Source organism: Muntiacus reevesi, chromosome 15 (assembly GCF_963930625.1).
Source record: "Muntiacus reevesi chromosome 15, mMunRee1.1, whole genome shotgun sequence".
NCBI lineage: Eukaryota > Metazoa > Chordata > Mammalia > Artiodactyla > Cervidae > Muntiacus > Muntiacus reevesi.
Window position 1 is genome coordinate 56,622,426 of NC_089263.1, and position 23,628 is coordinate 56,646,053.

The window sequence follows — 23,628 nt, forward strand, 5'->3', positions numbered from 1 at the left end:
GGAGGGACATAGAATCTGCCTGCCAATGCAGGAGTTGCAGGAGATTTGGGTGGGTCAGGACGATCCCCTGGAGGTGGAAACAGCAACCCACTCTAGTATTCTTGCCTAGGAAAATCCCATGGACATCGACAAAAGAGCCTGGCAGGCTATAGTCCATGGGGTTGCAAGGGGTCGGACATGACTGGGCAACTGAGTTCGCATGCATGGCTTGGTTTTTGACCAGACGGCGGTGAGACCATCTGAGCTGGCCTTCTGGAGGCAGTTTGGTTCATTGAGGAGAAGAACCTCTGGATGAAACAATTGGAGCGAGGGGTGCTCTTGTCATTACTCAAACAAAAATGGAGCCCCATTCAGCAAAAGATATATGGACACAAGGCTCCCTTCCCTGCCTTTCCTTCCCTCATCTTTCCTCATCTGACATCCATGCACGACCAGGCTCTCCTGAGTCTAGGACAGAACTAAAGTCAGTGACGGTCCATGGTGACCCACAGGCATCCAGCTTGGAAGACTGTGTGGTCAGGATGCTTTGCTTATATGGAGACTGGGGTTGGCTGGACCCAGGGGACACAGTGAGCTCAGCTTCAGACAGGCTGCGTCCGAGCAGTCTCCCAAGTTGATGCCCTTCGGGTTTGGGCCTTGGGACTAAAGCTGGGAGGGAGAGATCTGGACAAGAAATGGATCAGAGAGTGTGAGAGGCCTAGAGTCGGGAACCAAAGCTGGCGGGAAGGAACCGTCAGGGAAAGAGTGAGTCATGGGAGGGAAAGAGGCCCTGGGGAAGCTAGAGGATGCAACCATGTAAGAAAGACGTGCTGTATTTCCAGGGTTGCTGAGCAGTTAGGACCCATTAATTACAAAAGAAATGAGAGCAGCTTCACAGGTGAGAAATCCCTGCAGCTACCACCTTAGTCACGTGATCCGAGTCAGCGTCTCCACTCCTGGGGGAAGTGTATCGAAATCGCACTCTCCCAATAAGATGCACCAGGAACACAGCATCACTTCTAGAACAGTCTTTTCAGAAATTCACAGCAAGGAAACAACCCAGAAACCCAAAACCTGAGGGACATTCTACAAAATATCTGGCCTGTACTCAAGAAGGTCAAGGGCAAGAAAAACCAAGGACTGGTCCCAGGAGAGGAAACTAAAGAAGTGTGATGACTGAGTGTAATGTGTGATCCTAGACAGGATCCTGAACTGAGGGGAAAAGGCTACAACAGACTGTGAATGGTACATCCCCACAGAGGGATGTTATTCAGTGGTAAAAGGAAATGAAATATTAGCCGCAAGAAGACACGGAGGAAACTCAAGTGCATATTGCTGAATGAAAGAAGTAACAAGATCAGCGGTTGCTGGGGGCTCTGGGGGAGGGCAGAGGGGTAAAGAGGAAGCGCTGGGGAGAAGGGCAAGGTAGTGACGCTGGTCTGCAATGTCACTATGCACTTGTCAAAACCCATAGGACACGCAACACAAAAAGTGCACCCTAATGTCAACTATGAACTCCAGTTAACAATGATGATTTTTTTTTTTGGGGGGGCCACATCAGATCTTAGTTGCAGTATGGGGAATCTAGTTTCCTGACCAGGGATCAAACCTGGGCCCCCTGCATTGGGAATGCAGAGTCTTAGCCACTGGACCACAAGGGAAGTCCCGATAATGATGATTTTTGAAACATCATAACAGGGACTTCCCTGGTGGTGCAGTGGTTAAGAATCCACCTTCTAATGCAGGGGATTTGGGTTCAAACCCGGGTCAGGAAACTAAGATCCCACATGCCATGGGGCAACTAATAAGCCTGTGCACCCCAGCGACTGAGCTTGAGCACCTCAACTAGAGAGAAGCCCATGTGCTGCAACTGACACCCAAGAGAGACATAAATAAATTGTTGCTGTTCAGTCACTATGTCGTGTCCAGCTCTGCAGCACCATGAACTGCAGCACGCCAGGCTTCCCTGTCCTTCACCATCTCCCAGAGCTTGCTCAAACTCATGTCCATTGAGTCGGTGATGCCATCCAACCATCTCATCCTCTGTCGTCCCCTTCTCCTCCCTCCTTCAATCTTTCCCAGCATCAGGGTCTTTTCTAATGAATCAGCTCTTCACATCAGGTGGCCAAAGTATTGGAGCTTCAGCTTCAGCATCTGTCTTTCCAATGAATATTCAGGGTTGATTTCCTTTAGGATTGACTGGTTTGATCTCCTTGCTGTCTAAGCGACTCTCAAGAGTCTTCTCCAGCATAAATAAATATATTTAAACAAAAAAAAAACACTGCAGCGACTTTGAGAGAAAGTTAGTGCCTAACATGGAAAACCCTGGTGCTTGCTTTCCTAGACTTGGTATTACAATATTCCATCTGCTCTACCAGGCTCACTGTGAGAAGCACTATTATTTTATACACCACTAAGGAGGAAAAAACCCAACAGTGAAGATGGAGCATCTGATTGGAGACCCCACATAAGACGGGAGCACCGCAGGGCTGCACCTTCAGGGCTAATCTCCCCCACACTGAAGCGGGAAACGAGGAAATCCCAGGTCTTATCTTGGCACCCGGAGAGGGCGGGAAACAGAACTCTGCCCTGAGAACTTGAACCGGAGGCCGGAGCTCCCAGAGCTGGGTCATCTAAATTGGCACAGTCGGTGTGGTCCAAAGGAAAACAAACAGAACACAACCCGCGGGACGTCCCTGGTGGTCCAGTGGTTAAGACTCCCCACTGTCATCGCAGGGGGCGGGGGTTCCATCTCTGGTTGGGGAACTGAGATTCCACATGCTGCATGGCGCAGCCAAAAAAAACCTCCAAAATCCAACCCTCAAGCAGAGATTTTAATTTAAAGAAACCTTACGTGGAGAGTGTTCTGGGTGGCAGATGGAAGCAAATTCCAATCCTTCCCAAACCATAATAGGAAAGGCTTCCCTGGTGGCTCAGATGGTAAAGAACCCACCTGCAATGCAGAAGACCCAGTTCGATCGCTGGGTCAGGAAGATCCCCTGGAGAAGGGCATGGCAACCCACTCCAGTATTCTTGACCGGAAAATCCCATGGACAGAGGAGCCTGGCAGGCTACAGTCCACGGGGTCACAAAGAGTCGGACATGACTGAGCAACTAACAACGGCAACTCCAAAGATGTGAAAACGTGAAGAACTATGAGTCTTAAAACCTGAGAAATATGGCCAAGTGAATAAAATGTCGATTTCCAGTTTCTCCCCATCTGGACCCACCTCCCAGAGCCCACAGCATGGGATGCATAGTGGCATCTGCTCTCCAAGCCTGCACAGGGGCCTGTGACCCTGCCTAGTTCACCCCAGTAAATGCAAACACTGGCGAATCCGCTCAACTCGAAGGCTGACTCAGGTAGGACCGCTCCCCTCCACCAAGGCAGGAATTCAGTTGACTCACAGCCCAATAGCAACTCAAAAAGCAATTGACCTTTCATGCGTCTGAAAGCTGCAGGCAGACATATCCGGTGGCACGGAGCTGGCAAGTGTGTAGGCAGCTGCAAGTTTAATAAATCTTAATTATTCTGTTTATATAAACAAGCAGGCTGAAGCCTCTGACGTAGCTGGAGCTTTCAGTGGCTTGGGGCGCGGAGAGAAAAAAAAAGCGTGGAGGGCCAACGGCTCATAAATAATTAGCTTTGGAGCAGGGTTTTTTTTTTTTCTCCCCTTCCCTTTGGACTAAAAATAACATACGAAATGTTTTTAAGTTGGCAAGATTACAAGGCCAGAAGACAGTGTCTAGTTTCTACCTGTCAGACCTGCGTGCGTCTGTGCACACCTGCACATGTGTGCATACCCCCCCCCCGCAAACAACGTGAGAACCACACCAAGGGGAGGATTCCACCCCCACCCCCATCTCCACTCCCAGAAGTGGCATTAGCTGTCTTCCGTCTGAAAGAGAAGCAGGACATTGTCTGCTAGCATCCAGGTCCTCATTTATAAAGCAATTCAGAAACTGCTGGTTTATAAGAACTCTTAGTTCTGAGGACCCGCATTTCATTCATTGGAAAACCACGGTTAAGAGGCTTGCAAAGGGTAGCACACACTAATGGTGGATCCTGGGTGCAAATCAAGAGCATAAAGCAATGGTTCTCCAAGTTTGGTCCCTAGGGCTGCAGCAACAGCATCACATGGGACCTTGATGGAAACGCAGATCCTTGGATCACCCCAGACCTAACACATCAGAAACTCTGGGGTGGAACCCAGAAATCTGTGCTTAAACAAACTGTGATATAAAGGGGCACCAGATGGGCTCTGAATATTGGCCTCTGAGGTTGCTTGCTTCTTCACAGGGAGTTGAGACCCAAGAGCTCAAAAGCTAGCCAGCACCAAACTCAAAACTTTCACACATCCGTTTGATTTTAAATGTAACGAAATAAGCAGATTTGGGGGCCATTTACAGCCTGCCTGCTCTGCATATCCCACAAAATGGAGTCCAACATCTGCCAGCCATAGATAAGATCAACCCTGCATCTGCGGCTCCCCTGGTGGCCCAGTGATAAAGAATCCGCCTGCCAATGCAGGATACACAGGTTCGATCCTTGATCAGGGAAGATCCCACGCGCCGCTGGGCAACTAAGCCCATGTACCACAACTCCTGCGCCTGTGATCTACAGCCCACGAGGCCCAACTACTGAAGCCCGGGTGCCCTAGAGTCTGTCTTCAGCAACAAGAAAAGCCCTGCAATGAGAAGCCTGCACACAGCAACGAGAGAGTAGTCTGCACAGCAATGAAGACCTAGGACAGCCAAAAATAAATAAACAAAATTATTAAAAAAAACAAACACACCTGTAGCTGTAAAGACCGCAAGCCACTGCTATCCTCGGACGTTCCTTGGCCAGAAACGTGCTATTGTGCTGGGCAACACCAGCTGCGGGAGAGCCTTTCTCCCATCCCCCTCCACCCTGCCCATCCCGCTGGCACGCACAGTCTACCCCGCCAGGCCTTTGCTCTGGGAATCTATCCCAGGTACTTGCAACAGTGCTTGGTACAAAGTCAGAGCTCAGTAAACATCTGTGAAGTCAATCAGTGACTGAGGAGACAGGCAGTGAACAGAGCCGTGAGCACTCCGTATGAAGCCGGTGACGGGCTGCCAGGGACGGGAGCCTGCCCTGGAGGGCTGGCGTCAGCCAGCCAAACAACCCCTCCACTCAAAAACACCAGGGGTCCCAGAAATGACTCCCCCTGAACTCTGGCCTGGGAGCTACTCATATGGGGGCTCCCAACCAGAGTGGGGCTGAACGGGCAGGAGCTGGAGGCAGCCTGGACACGTGGCCCCGGGCCCTCAGGCGCCACCAGGAGTCACAGGCTGGGCTGTGTGGTGACCCAGCCTTCTTGATGCACTCTCCTATTTCACGAGAAGCGCTTTGCTCTTCTAAATTAGGAGAAACCGGGGCTTCAGGCTCTCCTCTCAAGAAGGAACAGCAGCTCACATGATCTTCAAAATTCGTTCATGAAGTCAATAAAGTCAGTGTTGATAGTTCCATTTTACAGATGGGGAAAGAAAGTCCCCAGAGTCAAAGCAACTTTCCCACGGGGCCCCAGAGCACAGCATTGGTCTGCTGACTGCCCCGTCCTGTCCTGGGGACACACACTATCCTGCAGATGGAGACATGAACACCAGCTGGAGACCAAGACCTCTGGGTGGGCAGAGCCCCTGGGAACACAGACTCCACGGCCCAAGAGATCTCGAGGCACCGGGGCTCTTGGGAGCAGAGCACGCCACAGGCTTATGTCGTCATGAGCCAGTGCTTGGCAGGACAACAAGCTTGCTCTCAGAGGACTTCCCTGGTGGTCCACGGGATAAGAACCGGCCTGCCAGTGCAGGGGACATGGGTTCCATTCTTCGTCCAGGAAGATGCCATGTGCTGCAGAGCAACTAAGCCCGTGCAACTATGGAGCCTGCGCATTGTGACTCCTGAAGCCCAGGAGCCTAGAGTCCGTGCTCTGGATCAAGAGACGCCACTGCAATGAGAAGCCCACACACCGCAACTCGAGAGCACCCCCACCCGCTGCAACTAGAAAAAGCCCGCACACAGCAACCAAGACCCAGTGCATCCAAAAGCACTCAAATACAAGTTCAAACTGGAACTCCTCCAAAGCAAGCCTGCTCTCAGAAGAGGTGGCAGCGGGGACGCCAATGTACACTGGACGGTTCCACAAGTGGGGAGAGCCGCTAGGCCCAGGGATGCCTTCTCCAAGGCACTGTGTGGAAGGGCAGGGGTGGGCTCAGAGTCTGAGGCAGAGACCGCTCAGGAGCCGTGTGCCTCCACCAAACACGTCACTGCCGTCTTGTCATGCCTTGCTTCCTTCATGCCTAGCATGGCGGTAATGATGCCTGTTGGATGTCTGGGGGACGGTGACATGAAACGCCCTAGGCACGATCTGGTACAGGTCCTGGCACAGAGTGGATGGTCAACACGTAGCATTTACAGTAACGATCATTATTCCTCATTATTCCTGTAAGTACGGCTCTTACTGCCATGGCTCCGGCCGGCAAGCCCCCAGGAAGGGGCTCTGAGCACTTCTCAGAGGCTGGCAGTGGAGACACCGGCTGGTCGAACATGACTGGCACAGCCCCCCTTCCTCTTTCGGGCCCCATGAACCCCAGATGCTCGTCTAGTACTCAGCTGGCCGCGAGGTCCAATGGCCTGTTGTGGTCCAGGTCTCCTGGACCCTCCCGATTTACGCTTGTTGTCACAGCATAATCACTAACCGTGTCCTTGCTCACAGCCCCGTGTCCTGTCTGAGCTGAGTATGCGCTGTGCGTCCTGCAGAACAAGGACCCCCAGGTCTAGCAGGGCAGCCCAGAGCCGAGTCCCCAGGAACATTCCTCATGGAACCTTCCAGAAAGCCCAGGGGTCCTGCCCCAGCATCCCAGGCCCACCAACCCTCCAGACGCCCTGCCCTCTAGCCGTGTGCAGCAGAAGGCAGACACGGTACCTTACGGAATCCAGTCGGCTCCCCTGGAGGACTCTGCGTCTGTTATTTTAGGGAAGGAGAGGAAAAGGGAAAAGGGAAAAAAAAAAAGAAGTTAAGTGAGTGAAACTTAAATCCCAGCAGAGCCTGTAATGGAATATTCATTTTGTCAGGGGAGTGTTTCTTTAAAACTTCTGGTCATCTGGACAGGCTGAACCAGCAGGTGATTCAATTTAATGAGCTTTTTAACGCACTTGGGGCCCAGGTGGGATCCTGTCTGGGAAGGCCTGGGCCAAGGCCACGGGCGCACCGACCTGCCTGCGGCTGGGCTGACACCTAGTGGCCGATGCGGCTGCTTTCAGGGCCGGCAGAGCTGAAGCCCCAAAGCTTGGAGTACGGGGTCTGCGGGCCCTCGGTGGCCATCCCACCCACCCTTTCCCTGGACTAACCTTCATGCCTCAGTTTCCCTATCAGTTCTCAGGGGATAATAACAGTACCTCCTTTATAGGGTTGTAATGAGGATATAGCATTTAGTAAAGGCTATTACTAGTCTTGGAGAAGGAAATGGCAGCCCACTCCAGTATTCTTGCCTGGAAAATCCCATGGACTGAAGAGCCTGGTAGGCTACAGTTCATGGGGTCACAAAGAGTCGGACACAACTGAGTGTCTTCACTCACTCACTCATTCACTCACTCATTACTAGTCTAGCTGTTATTGTTTTGTGTGAGACGGTGGGCCCCTAGGGGGCTTCCCAGGTGGCACTAGCGGTAAAGAACCCACCTGCTAATGCAGAAGACATAAGAGACGTGGGTTCGATCCCTGGCTCGGGAAGATCCCCTGGAGGCCGGCATGGCAACCCACTCCAGTATTCTTGCCTGGAGAATCCCATGGTCAGAGGAGCCTGGCGGGCTATTGTCCATGGGGTCGCAAAGAGTTGGACACGACTGAAGCGACAGCATGCACGGGGTCCCCCAGGGGAAGGTGCTTTCTCAATGGAACAAGCAGGTTAGTGGAGGAGGCGGCCTTGACCCCAGGGGTCCGAGCCCCCACTCCAGTTTCCCTCTGTTGTGCCTCCATCAAGGCGTGTCTGATGCCGGCTCTGCCCCTGGCTATCCATCTGGGTGAACTCGGGTGAATTTTTAACTCCTCACAGTGTCTCGCCCCCCTTCTGTAAGTTGGAGATGCAATTACTCTGGCGGACGGCTGCTGTGAGCACTGAATTGGGATGATGCCCATGGAGGTTTCAGGTTGGCAGAGCAAAGCTGTTGTTCTTGGAACTCAGCCTCACTGGGTGCAGAATGGCCAAATGACACATTGCAAGTCAAGTGCCTAGGACCTATGCGTCTCCACTGCCTCTCCCTAAGTGATCCCCTAGGTCTGGTCTGTTGAGGTATGGGGTGGAGTGGATGCAGATTGAGCTATGTCTCCCCAGGGCCTGGGACCTGTGCAGCCTTAGCACCTACCAGCAGGTGGCTGGAGTCCTTGAGCTTGGACTTGTAGAGCATCCACCGGTAGCGCAGATCCTCTAGCTCGTCCAATGAGCTGCGGGCTGGCCTGAGATGAAGGAGGTTTTCGAAGAGAAGCTGACCTTCTGGTATTCGAGCCTCCAGCTCCTAGAGGGAAAAGACAGGGTCACGTGCACCTTCCAAATGGCCGAGGAGGCCCCACCTGGTGGTAGGGAGGAACCAATCAAATTCCATTTGCAGGGGCAGCCAACAGAACACATGAAGAGAGAAATCTTATCGTGCAAAGGGAAGTCAAGGCCAGGAATTGCTCTCTGCAACGTTGCAGAATGGACTTCTGCCTGAAAGAAGAGCTGCCATGCTGACTTCCATGGTCACTTCTAGCTCTGGCATTCTATTATACACATGACATAGATTTATACTATGTATGACTAGGGAAAGTGAAAGCCACTCAGTCATGTCTGACTCTGCAACTCCATGGACTGTAGCCCACCCAGCTCCTCTGTCCATGGAATTCTCCAGGCCAGAATACTGAAGTGGGTAGCTATTCCCTTCTCCAGGGGACCTTCCCAACGCAGGAATCGAACCCAAATCTCCTGCATTGCAGGCAGATTCTTCACCCACAGAGCTACCAGGGAAGCCCTCTGGCATTCTAGAACCAAGTTCTGCAGAGGCCTTGACATAAGAGCTATCATCCTTATAAAAGCTACCATTGTTCATCGACAGAGGAAAGGACAAAGATGATGTGGTACATACATACAATGTAATATTACTCAGTCATTGAAAAGTATGAAATAATGTCATTTGTAGCAACACGGATGGACATAGAGATGGACATACTTAGTGAAGTAGGTCAGACAGACAAGGAGAAATATCACATGACTTCCCTTACATGTGGGATCTAAAAAAAGAAATGATACAAATGAACTTACAAAGCAGACAGCGACTCACAGACAAAGAACAAACTGGGTGCTGGGGGAAGGATGAGGGGAAGGGACAATTAGGGAGTCTGGGATGGACATACACACACCGCTATATTGAAATCGGGTGACCAACAAGGACCCGCTGTAGAGCACACGGAGCCCTGCTCAGTGTTATGTGGCAGGCTGGATGGGCGGGGAGTTTCGGGGAGAACGGATACACGTGTATGTACTGGTGAGTCTCTTCGCTGTACGCCTGAAACTATCACAACATCGTCCATCAGCTATACTCCAATATAAAATTAAAATTTTCTTTTTTTTTTAAAGCTACTGCTGTTGAATATGTCTTTCTATTGGCATTTTTACTCCTGGCAGAGTGAGGTTGGGACTGGGCAGATTTTTCTATCAGAATACAGTACTGTGTTCCCCCAGGATGGCATCTTTTATCCTCAGGACTTCTGGGAGGGAGTGCCATGTGAGGGTATGATCTGGGTTCTAAGTCTAAGAGCCTGAGTTTAAATTCTGGCGTGGGGTCCAGAATCTGTCCCATCCCATAGCTGAGAAGCTAGCACACAGCCCAGCTTCTCAGAGCCCTCAGGAGTGGGGACTCTACAAGAACAAAGAAGCTTAACCCGGGGACTGCAAGTCATCTCTGATATGCCTGGGGCTGGGTGGTGGTGGCAGGGGATGAGAGGAGTGGCTGAGCATGAAGTAGGAGGTAGCCTGGGAGAACTAGATAGTTGGGACCAAAGCTCCCACTGAGGACAAAATATTAAAAACATTCTTAAGGCATCAGTGGACAGGGAGGCCTGGCGTGCTGCAGTCCATGGGGTCGCAAAGAGTCAGACACAACTGAGCAACTGAACTGAACTGAAGGCATCAAAGAGTTAACAACAACAGCAACAACAAAAACAGTGAGGCAAGACATGCGAAAGGTTAAGATGCAGAGACATAAGCCCAGTGTTCAGACCGCCTCTTGCACTTAGGATGTATGCTAATCTAGAAAAAATAGCTGTGAAACAGATCTATGCTTCTGGTAGCCTTGAAGGATTCAGGAGACAAAGGTCAAAGTCTGCACCCTACAGAAGTGGAGACTCTGAGAAACCGCTGTCTTTAGCAGAGGCCCCTAAAGGTGAATAGGAAGTAAACCCACACCTTATTTGGATCTGCAGGATCTCAGAAGTCCAAGGAGCTTCAAGTCTTGAAATTGGATTCAGTGGTTCTAGATTGATAAAAGCCTGCACTGGCCTGGCTGTTGCAAACAAAATCCCCTTTGAAGGAAAGATTATTCTTAATCTCAAATTATTCTCACACCTATTTGTTGAACACACTATCCAGCACACAATCGGAGCAGTCACACACAGATATAAGACTTTAAGAAGAGGCAGAAGCTGGGACTTCCCTGGAGGTCCAGTGGTTAAGAATACGCCTGCCAATGCAGGGGAAGTAGGTTCCATCCCTGGTCCAGGAAGATCTCACATGCCTTGGACCAATTAAGCCCATAAGACACAACTACTGAGCCCGAGCTCTAGGGCCATATGATTCACCTACTGAACCCACGTGCTGCAGCTACTGAGGCCCGTGTGCTTAGAGCCTTGTTCTGCAACTAGAGAAACCACCTCAAGGAGAAGCCCTCACACCACAGCGAAGAGTAGCCCCTACTCACCATAACTAGAGAAAGCCCAGGAACAGCAACAAAGACCCAGTGCAGCCAAACACAAACAGAATTAATGAATTCATGAGGAGGAGGCAGAGACAGTACACACAGAAACAGTCTTGACTTGAGATACTGAAATTATTAGACACACTCTTTGAAACAACTATGTTTACTGGTGTTGAAAGAATGAAAGGACAAGCTGAAAAATTTCAGCAAGGACCCCAGAAGCTGTGAAAAGTGGCAAAGCAGATTTTAAAAAGCACCAAGGAGAATTTCGAGGACTGATAAATGAAATATTAAAAACCAAGAACTTAATAACCATGTGAAATAGCACATGAGATACAACTCAAGAGAGAATTAGTAAAGTGGAAGATAAGTTAGAAAAAAGTATTCAGAAAATAATATGAAAAAGCAAAAGGATGAAAAAGTACACAAGAGAGAGTATAATACATAGTAAGAAGAAAGAGCGTATGTTTAAAAGGCATCTCAGAAGGTGAGGGAACAGGGAACAAGGCAGAGGCCACATTTTGAGAGATAATGTTGGAGAATTCTCCAGAAAGATCCCAGGCCACAGATTCAAGAATCCAGAATCTTGCTTGAATCTCAAGCAAGAAAAATAAAAATAAATCCAAACTCTAAGGTATCAAGGTAAACCTCAGAAAAAATCGGGGAAAAGACAGGCAGGTTGGGCCCTAATTGAGAAAGGCTGTGGGTGATAAACTTGGGAAGGTGAACTCTACCCTGAAAAGTTTTCATTACTGGGACGACAAGGTCATATTTAGGATTCCGAAGGGTCACTCTGGCCACAGAATGAGTCATTACTGAGATGGGAACTCAAAAGAAAGGAGGGAGGCCAGTTTGGAGGCTATTGTCAAGGTCAAGGTCAAAAATGATACATGTCTAGATGAAGACAGCGGTAGTGAGGGGAAACAGAAACAACAAATACCCAAGAGGTGGAATCAAGAAGGACTTGGTGACTAATTCGATGTGGGAGTGCAGGAGAGAGATTTGTGGCAGAAGGACTGTCTTTCTACCCTCTTGCCATATCCGTGCCCTTTGCAATACCGTCTTGCAATACTTCCCATCAAGGAGTGGAATCTGTTTTCTCTCCCCTGGAATCTGAGCTGGCACTGTGACTTTCTTTGTCTAACAGAACACAGGAGAAGTGATGTGCCAGTCCCTAGCCTGGGCCTGAAAAGGCCTGCATGTTCCCACTCGCTCTCTCAGACCTGCCCCTGCTCTGGAAAGTCCAGCCTAGCTATAGGAGGATAAGAGATGTGTGGTCCATCCCAAGCTCATCTAGACTAGCCCACCAGCCCCCAGAAGAACAGCCATCCTGCTGGTCTATAAGTCAGGGAGACCAGCCAAGATCAGAAGCATTGCCCAGCGGACCTCAGAGTAAACTGCCAATCCTCAGAATCATGAGTTAAATAAACAGCTGTTCTTTTAAGCTACAAACTGTTGGAATGGCAGGAGTTAACTGATTAAGAGTCGTGATTAGTGGTGGTATTTTCCAAGTTGGGGAATACAGCAGGAGGCTTAATCGATGGATGGATGGTTCTCCCATAATACTGGAAGCCAAAAAATTTAAGAACTATTATTTAGGACTTCCCTGGTGGTATGGTGGATAAGAAACTGCCTGCCAACGCAGGGGACACAGGTTCGATCCCTGGTCTGGGAAGATTCTACATGGTACGGAGCGAGTAAGCCCATGAGCCACAAGTACTGAGCTCGAGTGCTGCAACTACTGAAGCCCGCACACCTACAGCCCACACTCCACAAGAGAAACCACCACAATGAGAAGCCTGTGCACAGCAACTAGAGAGGAGCCCTCACTCGCTGCAAATGGAGAAGGCCCATGCACAGCCATAAGTAAATAAATATATCTTTAAAAAAAACTATTATTTACACATAAGCCATAACAGCTCATAAGCTAGGTATGTGCCTATTTTTTTTTTTTTTTTGAGAACTCTCTGGCAGCAAACACATCTTCGGGGGGCAAATCCTCTGATAACAGGGGCTGTTCCTTGGGCACAAACCTGTAGCTTTGTTTCTCTGGTCCTCGAGTCCTCAGCAGTGGCAGTTTTCATGGCGATGATTCTAACCAGCTTGGAATTCTCCTCCTGCAACCAGTGCTCAAAGTTCCTCAGGGACTGGGAGTAACCCTCCAGGCTGCCTCCTTCCTCCTGGAGCAGACCTGCCTGCAGGAAGCCACAGCACGGTCAGAGCATCAGAGTTTCTGAAAACAGCCCACTGGCCACGTGTCCTGGGGATTCCATCTGAGCAGAGCGTGGGGGATGAGGATGCCCAGAGGGAGATAAGAGGCACCCGGGGGGCGAGGGGATGAGGAAAGCATCCCTACTCAACGTAGACATAATTAGGGACCAAGAACATTCCTCACTGTCACCTCTTTGGTCTCCAGCATCATCCCTTATCAGGATGTCTACGATGTGATCACCTTCTGCCACTTTTGTCCCTCTCCAGGTTAGGCGGCCAGAGAGATCTGTCTAAGATGCAAGTCCAGGGACTTCCCTGGCGGTCCAGTGGTTAAGAATCCACCTGTCGATTCAGGGACCCAGGTCCGATCACTAGTCTGGGAACTAAGATCCCATATGCCACAGGGCAACTAAGCCATGAGCCGCAACTACTAGAGCCTCGGCTCTAGAGCCCGCGAGCTGCAACTACTGAGCCCACATGCCCTGGAGCCTCTGCTCTGCAACAAGAGAAGCCGCCCCAGTGTGAGACCCGCGCACTGCAGCGAAGAGTTGGCCCCGCTTACCACAACTAGAGAAAGCCTGCGCATGGCAATGAAGAGCCCATGCGCTGCAGCAAAGACCCAGTGAAGCCAACGATTAAAAAATAAAAAAAAATAAAAACAATAAATACATAAAACCAAGTCCACTCAGCCACGCCATCACTTATACAGCTGAGTGGCTTCTCACACTCCATGTGGCTGGAGAGCCTCAGATTCCGGCCCTGCCTGGCTCTGTGGCTCTTGCTGCCTGCCCCCATGGTCTGAGCCGGGGCCCACAGACATCTAGCCCCTGGCATTGGAGCTGTCTCCCTCGGGTCTTTCATGCACGGCCTCCTCGGCATGGAACACACTCCGTTCCGCCTCTCCTTGACTGCCACTCAGCCGTGAGGAGCCCTGGACATCTCATTTTTATCTCTCCAGGGAGGGCTTCGCTACCCCAGGTCCTTCACTCTGCAGTAGGCTGCCATGGCCTCTGGGTCTCCTGCCTCCTTGAACGACATGTTCTGTAAACCCTTATTCTATTGCCTTGCGGCTCCTGCTTCCCTGCTCCTCAAAATGTGCTCCAAGGCCTAGCAGGCTTAGCATCGTCTAGGAGCTTGTAGAAATGCAGGGTGAGGGGTCCCAGTCCTGATCTACTGAATCTGAATCTCCAGTTTGGTACGATCCAGATGCACATGACAATCTGAAAAGTTCTGTGCTGGACGCTACATTCTCTGAGGGTTGGAAGGATCTCTGTTTTATTTACAGCTGTGTCCCAGCTCCAAGCACAGTTTTGAGAACACAGAAAGACTCAGTAAGAGCTTTCTGGATGGGGAAATGAAAGAAGGAATGGAAGAATGAATTAATTCGCGTGCTGTCTTTGAAGAACAAGGAATGAATTTCATCTCATTGTGTTTCTGCTTTTTTAAGCCTGTCAAGGACAGGGATGGATGATTTGATATAGCGAGGTTCATTCTTTTTACAAAATGTAGTTTGTGTGTGTTGTGTGTTAGGCGTTCAGTCATGTCCAATTCTTTGCGACCCCATGGACTGGAGCCCGCCAGGATCCTCTGTCCATGGGATTCTCCAGGCAAGAATATTAGAGTGGGTTGCCATTCCCTTCTCTAGGGAGTCTTTCCAACCTAGGGACCAAACTCAGGTCCCCTGCATTGCAGGCAGATTGTTAACCATCTGAACCACCAGGGCACCAAAAATACCTATCTTGTGAACTTTTAGTTTGCAATCTAGCGCCACTAGGAAGCTTCACACCCTGACACTCTCTTCCCTGCAAGGGAAGCAGTCGGATTTTCTGAGGGTGAGGGCCTACCTGCCCGAGAGATGCCCAGGACCTTCCTCAGTGCAGACCCTGGGTCTGGGGTCCCAGCGTCTCTCTGCCCAGTGGCACCTGAGACAGGACAGGGCCCAATCCTGAGCTGAGTGTGTGGCCCCAGGTAGGGAGGGGGGCTTTGCTGGTGACACCTTCCCACCATCAACTGACTCGGATCTGGGCCCTCCTCAGAAGCACATGAGATGGACTTACCTGACGGCGATGCCGGGAAGTAAGATCTGTGGGGAGGATGAGAAATCCAGTCTTTGGGATGTTGTTGGTGAAAATCATTTTCTTCCCTGAATCCACTTCCGTCGTCCTCTGCAGCTGCTGGTTTCTGATCAGGCTGAGAAGTCAAATCAGCCCAGTCAATGTGATGATGAGATGGGGATGTCCCGGATCATGGGAAAAGTAACAGAACTGGGGAGGGAGGTGACTTCTGGTCCTCACAAGCCCGTGCCTGTCCTTCGGGTTGGTGAAGCTCCCCAGGGCACCTGTATTTCCAGTTCCTTGCTTGAGACTCATGTTACCGTCATCAAGGTGTATATATCTACCAATGCAGATAAGGCCCAAGCCAGGAGGGGCTGGAGGCTAAGCTGGGACGTTTCCCTGCTCTTACCAACTCTACTTAGAATTGCCTGGGGATGCCTGGAGGCGCCTGGCACCATGCCTGGCACACAGCAGAACCCCAGCCATCTGTTCTAGGAACATGACTGAGCTCTCCCTGCTGGGAAGGAGGGTTGTCCAAGACCAGGCTCCAATCCAGAAGGCCCTCTCACCTCAGCAGGCTCTCCTCCAGCTGCCTCAAGGCCTTCCATGACTCGGTCAGCTCTTCCAGCTCCCCCTGGACCACAGCAGCCCCCTCCAAAGAAGACGCCTCCATCACCAGCCGACCGAGTGCTTCCATCACGGGCAGCTGGGCTTCCTTCTCCGGGAATTCAGCCAGCAGCCTCTAAAGGACACACAAACACACACACACACACACACACACACACACACACACACACAAAGTTAAGTCCTGGGGTGGTGGGGTGTCTGTTCCCTAGTACGAGAGCACCGTTTACCACCCTCCATCCACCAACTTGCCTTTGGGATGCAAGGGAGAGAATAAGCATCTCCGTGGGGAGATTCATCTTACCTCAACCTCAGCCTCCCGGGACTGGGCATCCCATGGGGCCGTGTCCCCAGAGTGGGCCTCCAGCTTCTGCGTGATCACAGAGATCCACTGCCGCAGCTTCAGCAGCTCGTGGTTGAAGGTGCAGTGTTCCCGCAGGCTCTGCTGGCGTCCTTCCAGGAGGTCCTGTGGAACAGCCCCGGGGGAGCCAGGCTGAAACCCTCCGCTACCCCACCCTGCAGGACCCTCAGTCCTGCCGGAGCCCCGGAGTAAAATGGACCCCAGGGCTCCCCAGCCAGCGAGGAACACGAGAGGTTGATCTCCTCTTCTGCACAGTGCAAGGAACTGACTCTGGAAAGGCCAAGTCTGGTTTAAAGTGCCTCTAAGCCTGTTCTGCTTCTATGGGAAGTACCAAGTCTGGGTGACGGTGCGGGCAATGGATGCTCTCATCCACCACCAGTGTGGGGTGCAAACTGGTACAACCACTTGGGAAGACTGTCAGTCGGCGCCTACTAAAGCTGAACACAGGCATCTGTGTGCACAACCGTTTCACCCCTGCATGTAACACCACAGGCGTGGACTTCACTCTGCGGCTGAATAGACTGGGTATATTCTGACCGCCTCTTATGTCTTTGGCCATCTAGAAGCACTTATTTTATTGAAAAGCATTCTTTTATTTTTTCACTGGTGTATAGCTGAATAGGAAATCAACTCTGACTATTCATGGGCAGGACTGATGCTGAAGCTGAAGCTCCAATACTTTGGCCACCTGATGCAAAGAGCCCATTCATTGGAAAAGACCCTGATGCTGGGAAGGATTGAAGGTAAGAGGAGAAGGGGGCGACAGAGGATAAGATGGTTGGATGGCATCACTGACTTAATGCCCAGGAGTTTGAGTAAACTCCGGGAGATAGTGGGGGATGGGGGAGCCTGGCGTGCTGCAGTCCACGGGGATGAACAACAATGTTGATTTACAATGTTTCAGGTGTGATTTCATTAAATTTCTATCAATATAAATATGCATACATCTATATAGATATATGTGTATATATATATATTCTTTTTCAGAGTCTTTTTCCATTATAGGTTATTATTAAGATATTATTTTCTTATCATTTGTTTGCTTTTATCTCTTTTTGATGATAGAAAAGGCATTATATTAAATTTGTAAATCGTGTGGGTAATTTGTACTACCTATGAATTTCAGGATTGCAAAGACAATGTCAGAAATATTTGTTCTTAAAATAGGGCACACAGGGTCCGGAAGGGTGGAAAATCCTGCCTTAAACAAAACGCCTTCCTGAGCTGAGGCTGCCCGAGAGCTGGCTTTGCACACCTGGGGCTCTTGTTACACATGCAGACCCAGGACTTCACCTGAATCAGTGTCGTCAGGGTAGGGCTGGAACAGGCATTTCGCCTTGTCCTCAGGACAGTTTTGAAGGAGCCATCCCACTACCCACACCGCCTTGCGGTCCCACCATTAAAGGGACATCAGTCCAGCACAGACATAAGAAGGATCCGGGGGCCACCAGAGGGCGCTGCAGACAGAGCTCACGGCCACCAGGACCCAACTTGCAACGGGGCATGAAGGCAGCAGTCACCACGGGCGCTCCCGCGTGGGTGCGCCCTGGTCCGTGCTCCAGGTCCGTGCGCACCTGGTCCAGGTGCGGAACTGTATGTTCACTTGTGGACGCGTATGTCTGACATGTGGAATCACATGTTTAACTTGTTGCTGACTCGTTGTCCGTCTACCCAGCGGCACTTAAACCCCAGGAAGGCAGGGGCCTCCCTGTCCTGCTCACGCCGCCTCCATTCTCAGGACCCAGCATCCTGCCTGGCATACAGGAGGCGCTCAATCATGAATGAATGAGGGAGGGAAGAAAGGAAGGGAGAAAGAAAAACAAGGCTTGGAAGGAATGAAGGAAGAAAAGAAGGAGAAAGTCTTCAGGAGGGTCAGATTCCAGGGACCTGGTCTCTGTTAACACAGACCCTCTCCTGGCCCCTTACCTCCAGAGACCTCTGCAGGGCCTGGTGGTCGGCGGAAAGCTGGTCCATTTTGTGCTGGTGGTTAGGGTTCCCCTGGAAGATGGGTCTCATGGCCTCCACCTGAGACCCCAGGTCCATCCCCTCCTCCTGCAGTCCCTGCGGAAGAGGAAGGAATAAGTGGAGCATCCTTCCTCCTTCTTCTTGTAGATGCTGATCAGGGTGGGGACCCCGAATGTAAAAGACTGGGAGGGCTCAGGGATGGCAGGACTCCCCAACTCCATCGGCCACACCACACAGCTGTCTGATGGGCCCACTCTTAGGACTGGTGAGAATTTTTTAAATGATATGAAAATATTCTGCGACATCATGAAAATAAACTGCTAAAGACCAGAAGGTGTCGCTGGGGGACATACTCATGTCTGGACTCCTACTTGATGACCCCCTCTTCTTAAGGAGAATCGCATCTCAGCTTTAGTTTTAAAGCCCCGAAATGCGTCATTTTTAATACCTTCCAAAGAACACTCCCAGTTATGTATGAGCTGTACCTGGGATTTAAAAAGATAACTGTTGTTTCATGTGCATTTTAAAAACCAGCAAGCTCCTCACCCAGCCAACAATGATTCATGATCAGCCTACCTACAGTCCATGTGTTTTAAAATATTTATCCTTAATCCTCAAATCACTTATTTAATTGAAGGCCTCTGGCCTCATTAGGAGCACTTAGCAGAGTAACTTTAGAAGCAAATATTCATGTTAGACTTTAAGACCATGGAGTAAGCAAAGAGCTTATCATTTTGTTGGGCTCAAGTATCAGTCATTTGGAGGTGCTAAAGGCCTTGCCGAGGCCAGGAACCATCGGGCATACCAGCAGAAATTCGGCTGAGATGCCAGGTCAGATCTCAGGGGCCCAGGGGGAATCACAATCTCTGGCTTGGGCTGACTGCCGCTTGGCTGGCCACTATTACTGCAAGAGGGTTGCTTCCGGCACAGCTGAACATCTGAGTGGAGGTGACTCGGGCCAGACAGATCTCTTACCTGCAACCTCAGAAGCTGGGCCTGTTTCTCAGGAAGGTCCCGCCGAAGCCCATTCTCGGCTTGGACCCGGATTTGGAGGTCTGAGAGCTTTTTCTGCAAAGGCTCAAAAGTTGCCCCGAAATCTTTGTGCTGAGCGAGTAAGCTCTGCAGAGACACAATAGGCCGCACACAACTCAGCTTCCCCTCGGTCTCACTGTGGCACAATCTGACACTCACAGACTGGCTGCCTTTTCTCCAGTCTTCTCCTGGCCAGCTCCTACTCACTCAGGAACCACCCCCTCCAGGAAGCCTTCCTGGAGTTCTTGAGGGGATCTGATGCCCCTCCATGAGGATCACTGTGTCCTCACCTAACAATTGCTCTGCTTCTAGAATAGGTGCTGGCAACCTGCATCTCCTACCACATATCCCAAGTCCCACCAGAGGTCTGTGCTTGTAAATAAAGTTTTATTGACATGCAGTCACGCCAATTCATTTACAGTTGATTTCTTGCTACAGCAGCAGAGCTCAGAAGCTGCAACAGAGATCACAGGCCTTTCAGACCCTAAAATGTATGCTCAGTATCTGCTCCATTGAATAAATCAGACCATCGGTGTGGGGCTTTCAGCAGGTGCCTGGCCTCTAGCCAGTGTCCTAGAGATATCGCTTCGTCATTATCATCATTCTCAGATGCTTAGCAAATAATTGTTACCTAAAAGAAGAAACTGTCCACAACATCCCATCTTATGTCTTTGATTTTGTGCAGCCATTCAGAAGTGTCCCTAATAAAACTATTAATAGCTTCCCTGAATATTCATTGGAAGGACTGATGCTGAAGCTCCAATACTTTAGCCACCTGATGCAAAGAGCTAACTCACTGGAAAAGTCCCTGATGCTGGGAAAGATCGAAGGCAGAAGGAGAAGGGGCGACAGAGGATGAGATGGTTGGATGGCATCACTGACTCAGTGGATGTCAGTTTGAGCAAGCTCCAGGTGTTGGTGAAGGACAGGGAAGCCTGGTGTGCTGCAGTCCACGGGGTTGCAGAGAGTCAGACACGACTGAGCAACTGAACAACAATAACAACAAAAATAGCTTCCAGCTCTCTGCTGCTTTAAAGTTTACAAGTGTTTTTCTCTGCATCTTTCCAGCTAACTGCCCCCCAGCTCTCTGCAGAAGACAGCTTGATTTGATGAGTGTAGAAGGGGATTTGGGGGCAGAGGCAGGAGGCAGACAGATGAGAAGGATCCCACCATAATCCTACCCAGATGATCTAGATGAGGGCTCTGAGGCTGTGTGGAGCAGAGGATATGCCCAGGACCACGCGGTGGTGAGTGGCAGGGCTGGGGTCAGGACACAGGGCTGTGCCTACAGGAGGGCTGAGCTGAGGGCCAAGATGAGGCTCACCTGCAGTTTGCTCTTCCTCTGCAGAAGGCGGTTGTGCAGCAAGTCTCTGTCCCTCACGGAAGTCGCCACCTGCTCCAGCAGGGCTGTGGCTCTCTCCGGGCCGAAGATGCTGCCCAGCAGGTCTTTCTTCAGCTGCAGCATCGTCAGCTGCTCCTTCAGACGGGAGCTCTCCATCAGGGCCGCCTGGGGGAGACAAGGCGTCTGTGAACAGGAGAGCAGGATGAAGCTGGGGCAGGAACGCACCCATTCTGGCTGCACCTTCCCAGGAGGCTGGGCCTCTGTGCTGGTGGCTGAGGAAGCGGTGAATGCAAGGAGAAACAGGCAGGCGGGAAGGTGGCGGGAGGCCCTGAATGTCAGGGTCAGTCTGATCTCCTTCTCACCCCCCACATCCGTCTTGTTACCAATCCCGAGCAAGAATGCTGCCTCCTATGAATGTCAGAAATCTATCTCTGCTCCATTGCTCCCACTGACTGTGGTGCACTCTCAGACTTGCTCACTTGGACCCCTGCAGCTCCTGACCATCTGCTGCCTCCCAGGTGCCCCCCAGATCGACTCTGCACATTGCAGCCAAACCCAAACTGAACCAGTCTGATCCTCTACTCAATGATTCTCCATCACCGACAACAGAGGGCCATCTCCAAGTTGGTGTGTTGGACATTTTGAATACCAGACCACCTCACCTGTCTCCTGAGAAACCTGAATGTGGGTCAAGAAGCAACAGTCAGAACCTCACATGGAACAAGCGTCTGGTTCAACACTGGGAAAGGAGTATGTCAAAGCTGTAGATCATCACCCTGTTTATTTAACTTATATGCAGAGTACATTATGCGAAATCCTGGGCTGGATAAATCACAAGCTGGAATCAAGATTGCCAAGAGAAATGTCAACCACCTCAGATATGCAGATGACACCACTCTAATGGCAGAAAGTGAAGATAAACTAAAAAGCTTCTTGATGAGAGTGAAAGAGGAGAGTGAAAAAACAGACTTAAAACTCAGTGTTCAAAAAACTAAGATCATGGCATCTGGTCCCATCACTTCATGGCAAATAGAAAGGAAAAATGTGGAAGCAGTGATAGACTTTATTCTCTTGGGCTCCAAAATCACAGACAGTGACTGCCACCATGAACTTAAAAGACATTTGCTCCTTGGAAGAAAAGCTATTACAAACCTGGACAGCACATTATAAGGCAGAGACATCACTTGCCGACAGAAGTCCATATAGTCAAAGCTATGGTATCTCCAGGAGTCATGTATGGATGTGAGAGCTGGACCGTAAGGAAGACTGAGCGCCAAAGAATTGATGCTGTCGAACTGCAGAGTTAGAGAAGACTCTTGAGAGTCCCTCGGACGGCAAGGAGATCAAACCAGTCAGTCCTAAAGGAAATCAACCCTGATTATTCATTGGAAGAACTGATGCTGAAGTTGAAGCTCCAATACTTTAGCCACCTGACGTGAAGAGCTGACTCACTGGAAAAGACCCTGATGCTGAAAAAGATTGAAGGCAGGAGGAGAAGAGAGTGACAGGGGATGAGATGGCATCACTGAGACAATGGACATGAGTTTGAGCAAACTCCGGGAGATACTGAAGAACAGGGAAGCCTGGCGTGCTGCAGCCCATGGGGTCGCAAAGTCGGACACAATTCAGCAACTGAACAACAACAAAAGGGCCTAGGGAAGCATGATCAGAGAGAATTCAGGAAGGCCTCCCAGAGGAGGTGGCATCTCAGTGGGGTCGTGATGTGTAGGAGCTCATGTGGCAGAGAGAGGACCAACAGGGAACTCCGCAGCTTCATGTAACGGTTAGCTGGCTCCTATGCAAGTAGCCTGAACTCTGCACAGCCCAGGCCCCACCTCTGCAGGAAGCCTGCCCTGACCACATTCCCAGCTGACACTCACTCCTCCTGCCCCAAAGCTCTTTGCCCGACTTCAGGCAACCAGTTGATCAACCAGCTCTTGGAGGTAAACATGTCTTGCTTCTCTCACCGAGGGCTCAGGAGCCTGGAGGCCAGGGGTTTTGTCTTCAACTGGCCAGAGTCCTTGCACTTATATCTGATGATGTTACAGAGATACTGAGCTGGGCATGGGGCTGGGAGAGGAAGAAGTAAGACCGCAGCTGATGGTGTGGTGACCTGCTGATGATGGTATGTAGTTTGTGATCAGTCACACAGAGGCCAAGCCTCTTGAGGTAGGCGGCCACCTTCATTTCCTTTTTGCTGGACTCAGACATAATATCACGAGGGTGAAAATTTCAGGCTGGGGAGCTGCAATCCTGAGTCTGGATCACACAATAACTGGAGTGGAGGAGGAAATGGCCACCCATGCCAGTATTCTTGGCCTAGGAAATCCCATGGACAAAGCCTGGCAGGCTACAGTCCCTGGGGTCCCAAGAGTCGGACACGACTTAGTGACTAAACCACAGCCACCACTGACCGGGAGAACCTGGGTAATCCCAAGCCTCAGTTTCCTCATCGGTAAATGACCAACAGGCACATCCCAGCTCGTGGGGCTGTCACGAGGCTTAAATGCCTAAAAAGCATTGAACACAGTGCAGGACCCTCACTGGAAGCACAAGAAAAGATAGATCTTCTCAGCCATTATTATTTAACCAGCTGTTCTGGGTTGAATTGTGACCTTCAAAAAAGAAATGGCGGTGGGGGAAAAGGTATGGTCAAGTCTCAACTCCACTGCCTTAGAATGCAAGGTATTCTCTTCTTTGGAGAGAGGGGCTTCACAGAGGCAATCGAGTTAAAATGATGTCATTGATTGGTGCCCTTATAGAAAGTGAAGACTTAGACCCAGATGCATGCACAGAGGGAAGAGGTTGTGGAGATCTTTAGGGGGAGGATGGTCACATGATGACAGAGGCGGAGATCATAGTGGTGGACCTACAAGGCAATGAAGGCCAGCAACAGGCAGGGAACATTAGAAACTAGAAGAGGCAAGGGAGGAATCTCCCCTAGAACCATTGGAGACAGCAAGAGCCTCTTGACACGTCAACTTTGGACTTCCAGCTTGCAGAACTTTAAGAGAATGAAGTTCTGTTGTTTTTATTTTAAAGCACCAGTTTTTGGTGCTTTGTTACAGCAGCCCCAGGGAACTAACAC

At 50.5% G+C, this 23,628-nt stretch overlaps 1 protein-coding gene across 3 annotated transcripts in view; it reads right to left on the reverse strand.

The window, feature by feature from the left end:
• SYNE3 (spectrin repeat containing nuclear envelope family member 3) overlaps positions 1-23,628 on the reverse strand; it is a 106,301-nt gene that overhangs the window by 13,567 nt on the left and 69,106 nt on the right. For all 3 annotated transcript variants that reach the window (XM_065906133.1, XM_065906131.1, XM_065906132.1), the window contains exons 9-17: positions 20,523-20,705; positions 19,142-19,285; positions 18,128-18,262; positions 16,145-16,306; positions 15,786-15,958; positions 15,220-15,352; positions 12,985-13,146; positions 8,369-8,518; positions 6,930-6,968 (exon numbers count right to left, since the gene is read on the reverse strand). In XM_065906133.1, the coding sequence (XP_065762205.1) occupies positions 6,930-6,968; positions 8,369-8,518; positions 12,985-13,146; positions 15,220-15,352; positions 15,786-15,958; positions 16,145-16,306; positions 18,128-18,262; positions 19,142-19,285; positions 20,523-20,705 (1,281 nt within the window). The remainder of the gene's footprint in view (positions 1-6,929; positions 6,969-8,368; positions 8,519-12,984; positions 13,147-15,219; positions 15,353-15,785; positions 15,959-16,144; positions 16,307-18,127; positions 18,263-19,141; positions 19,286-20,522; positions 20,706-23,628) is intronic.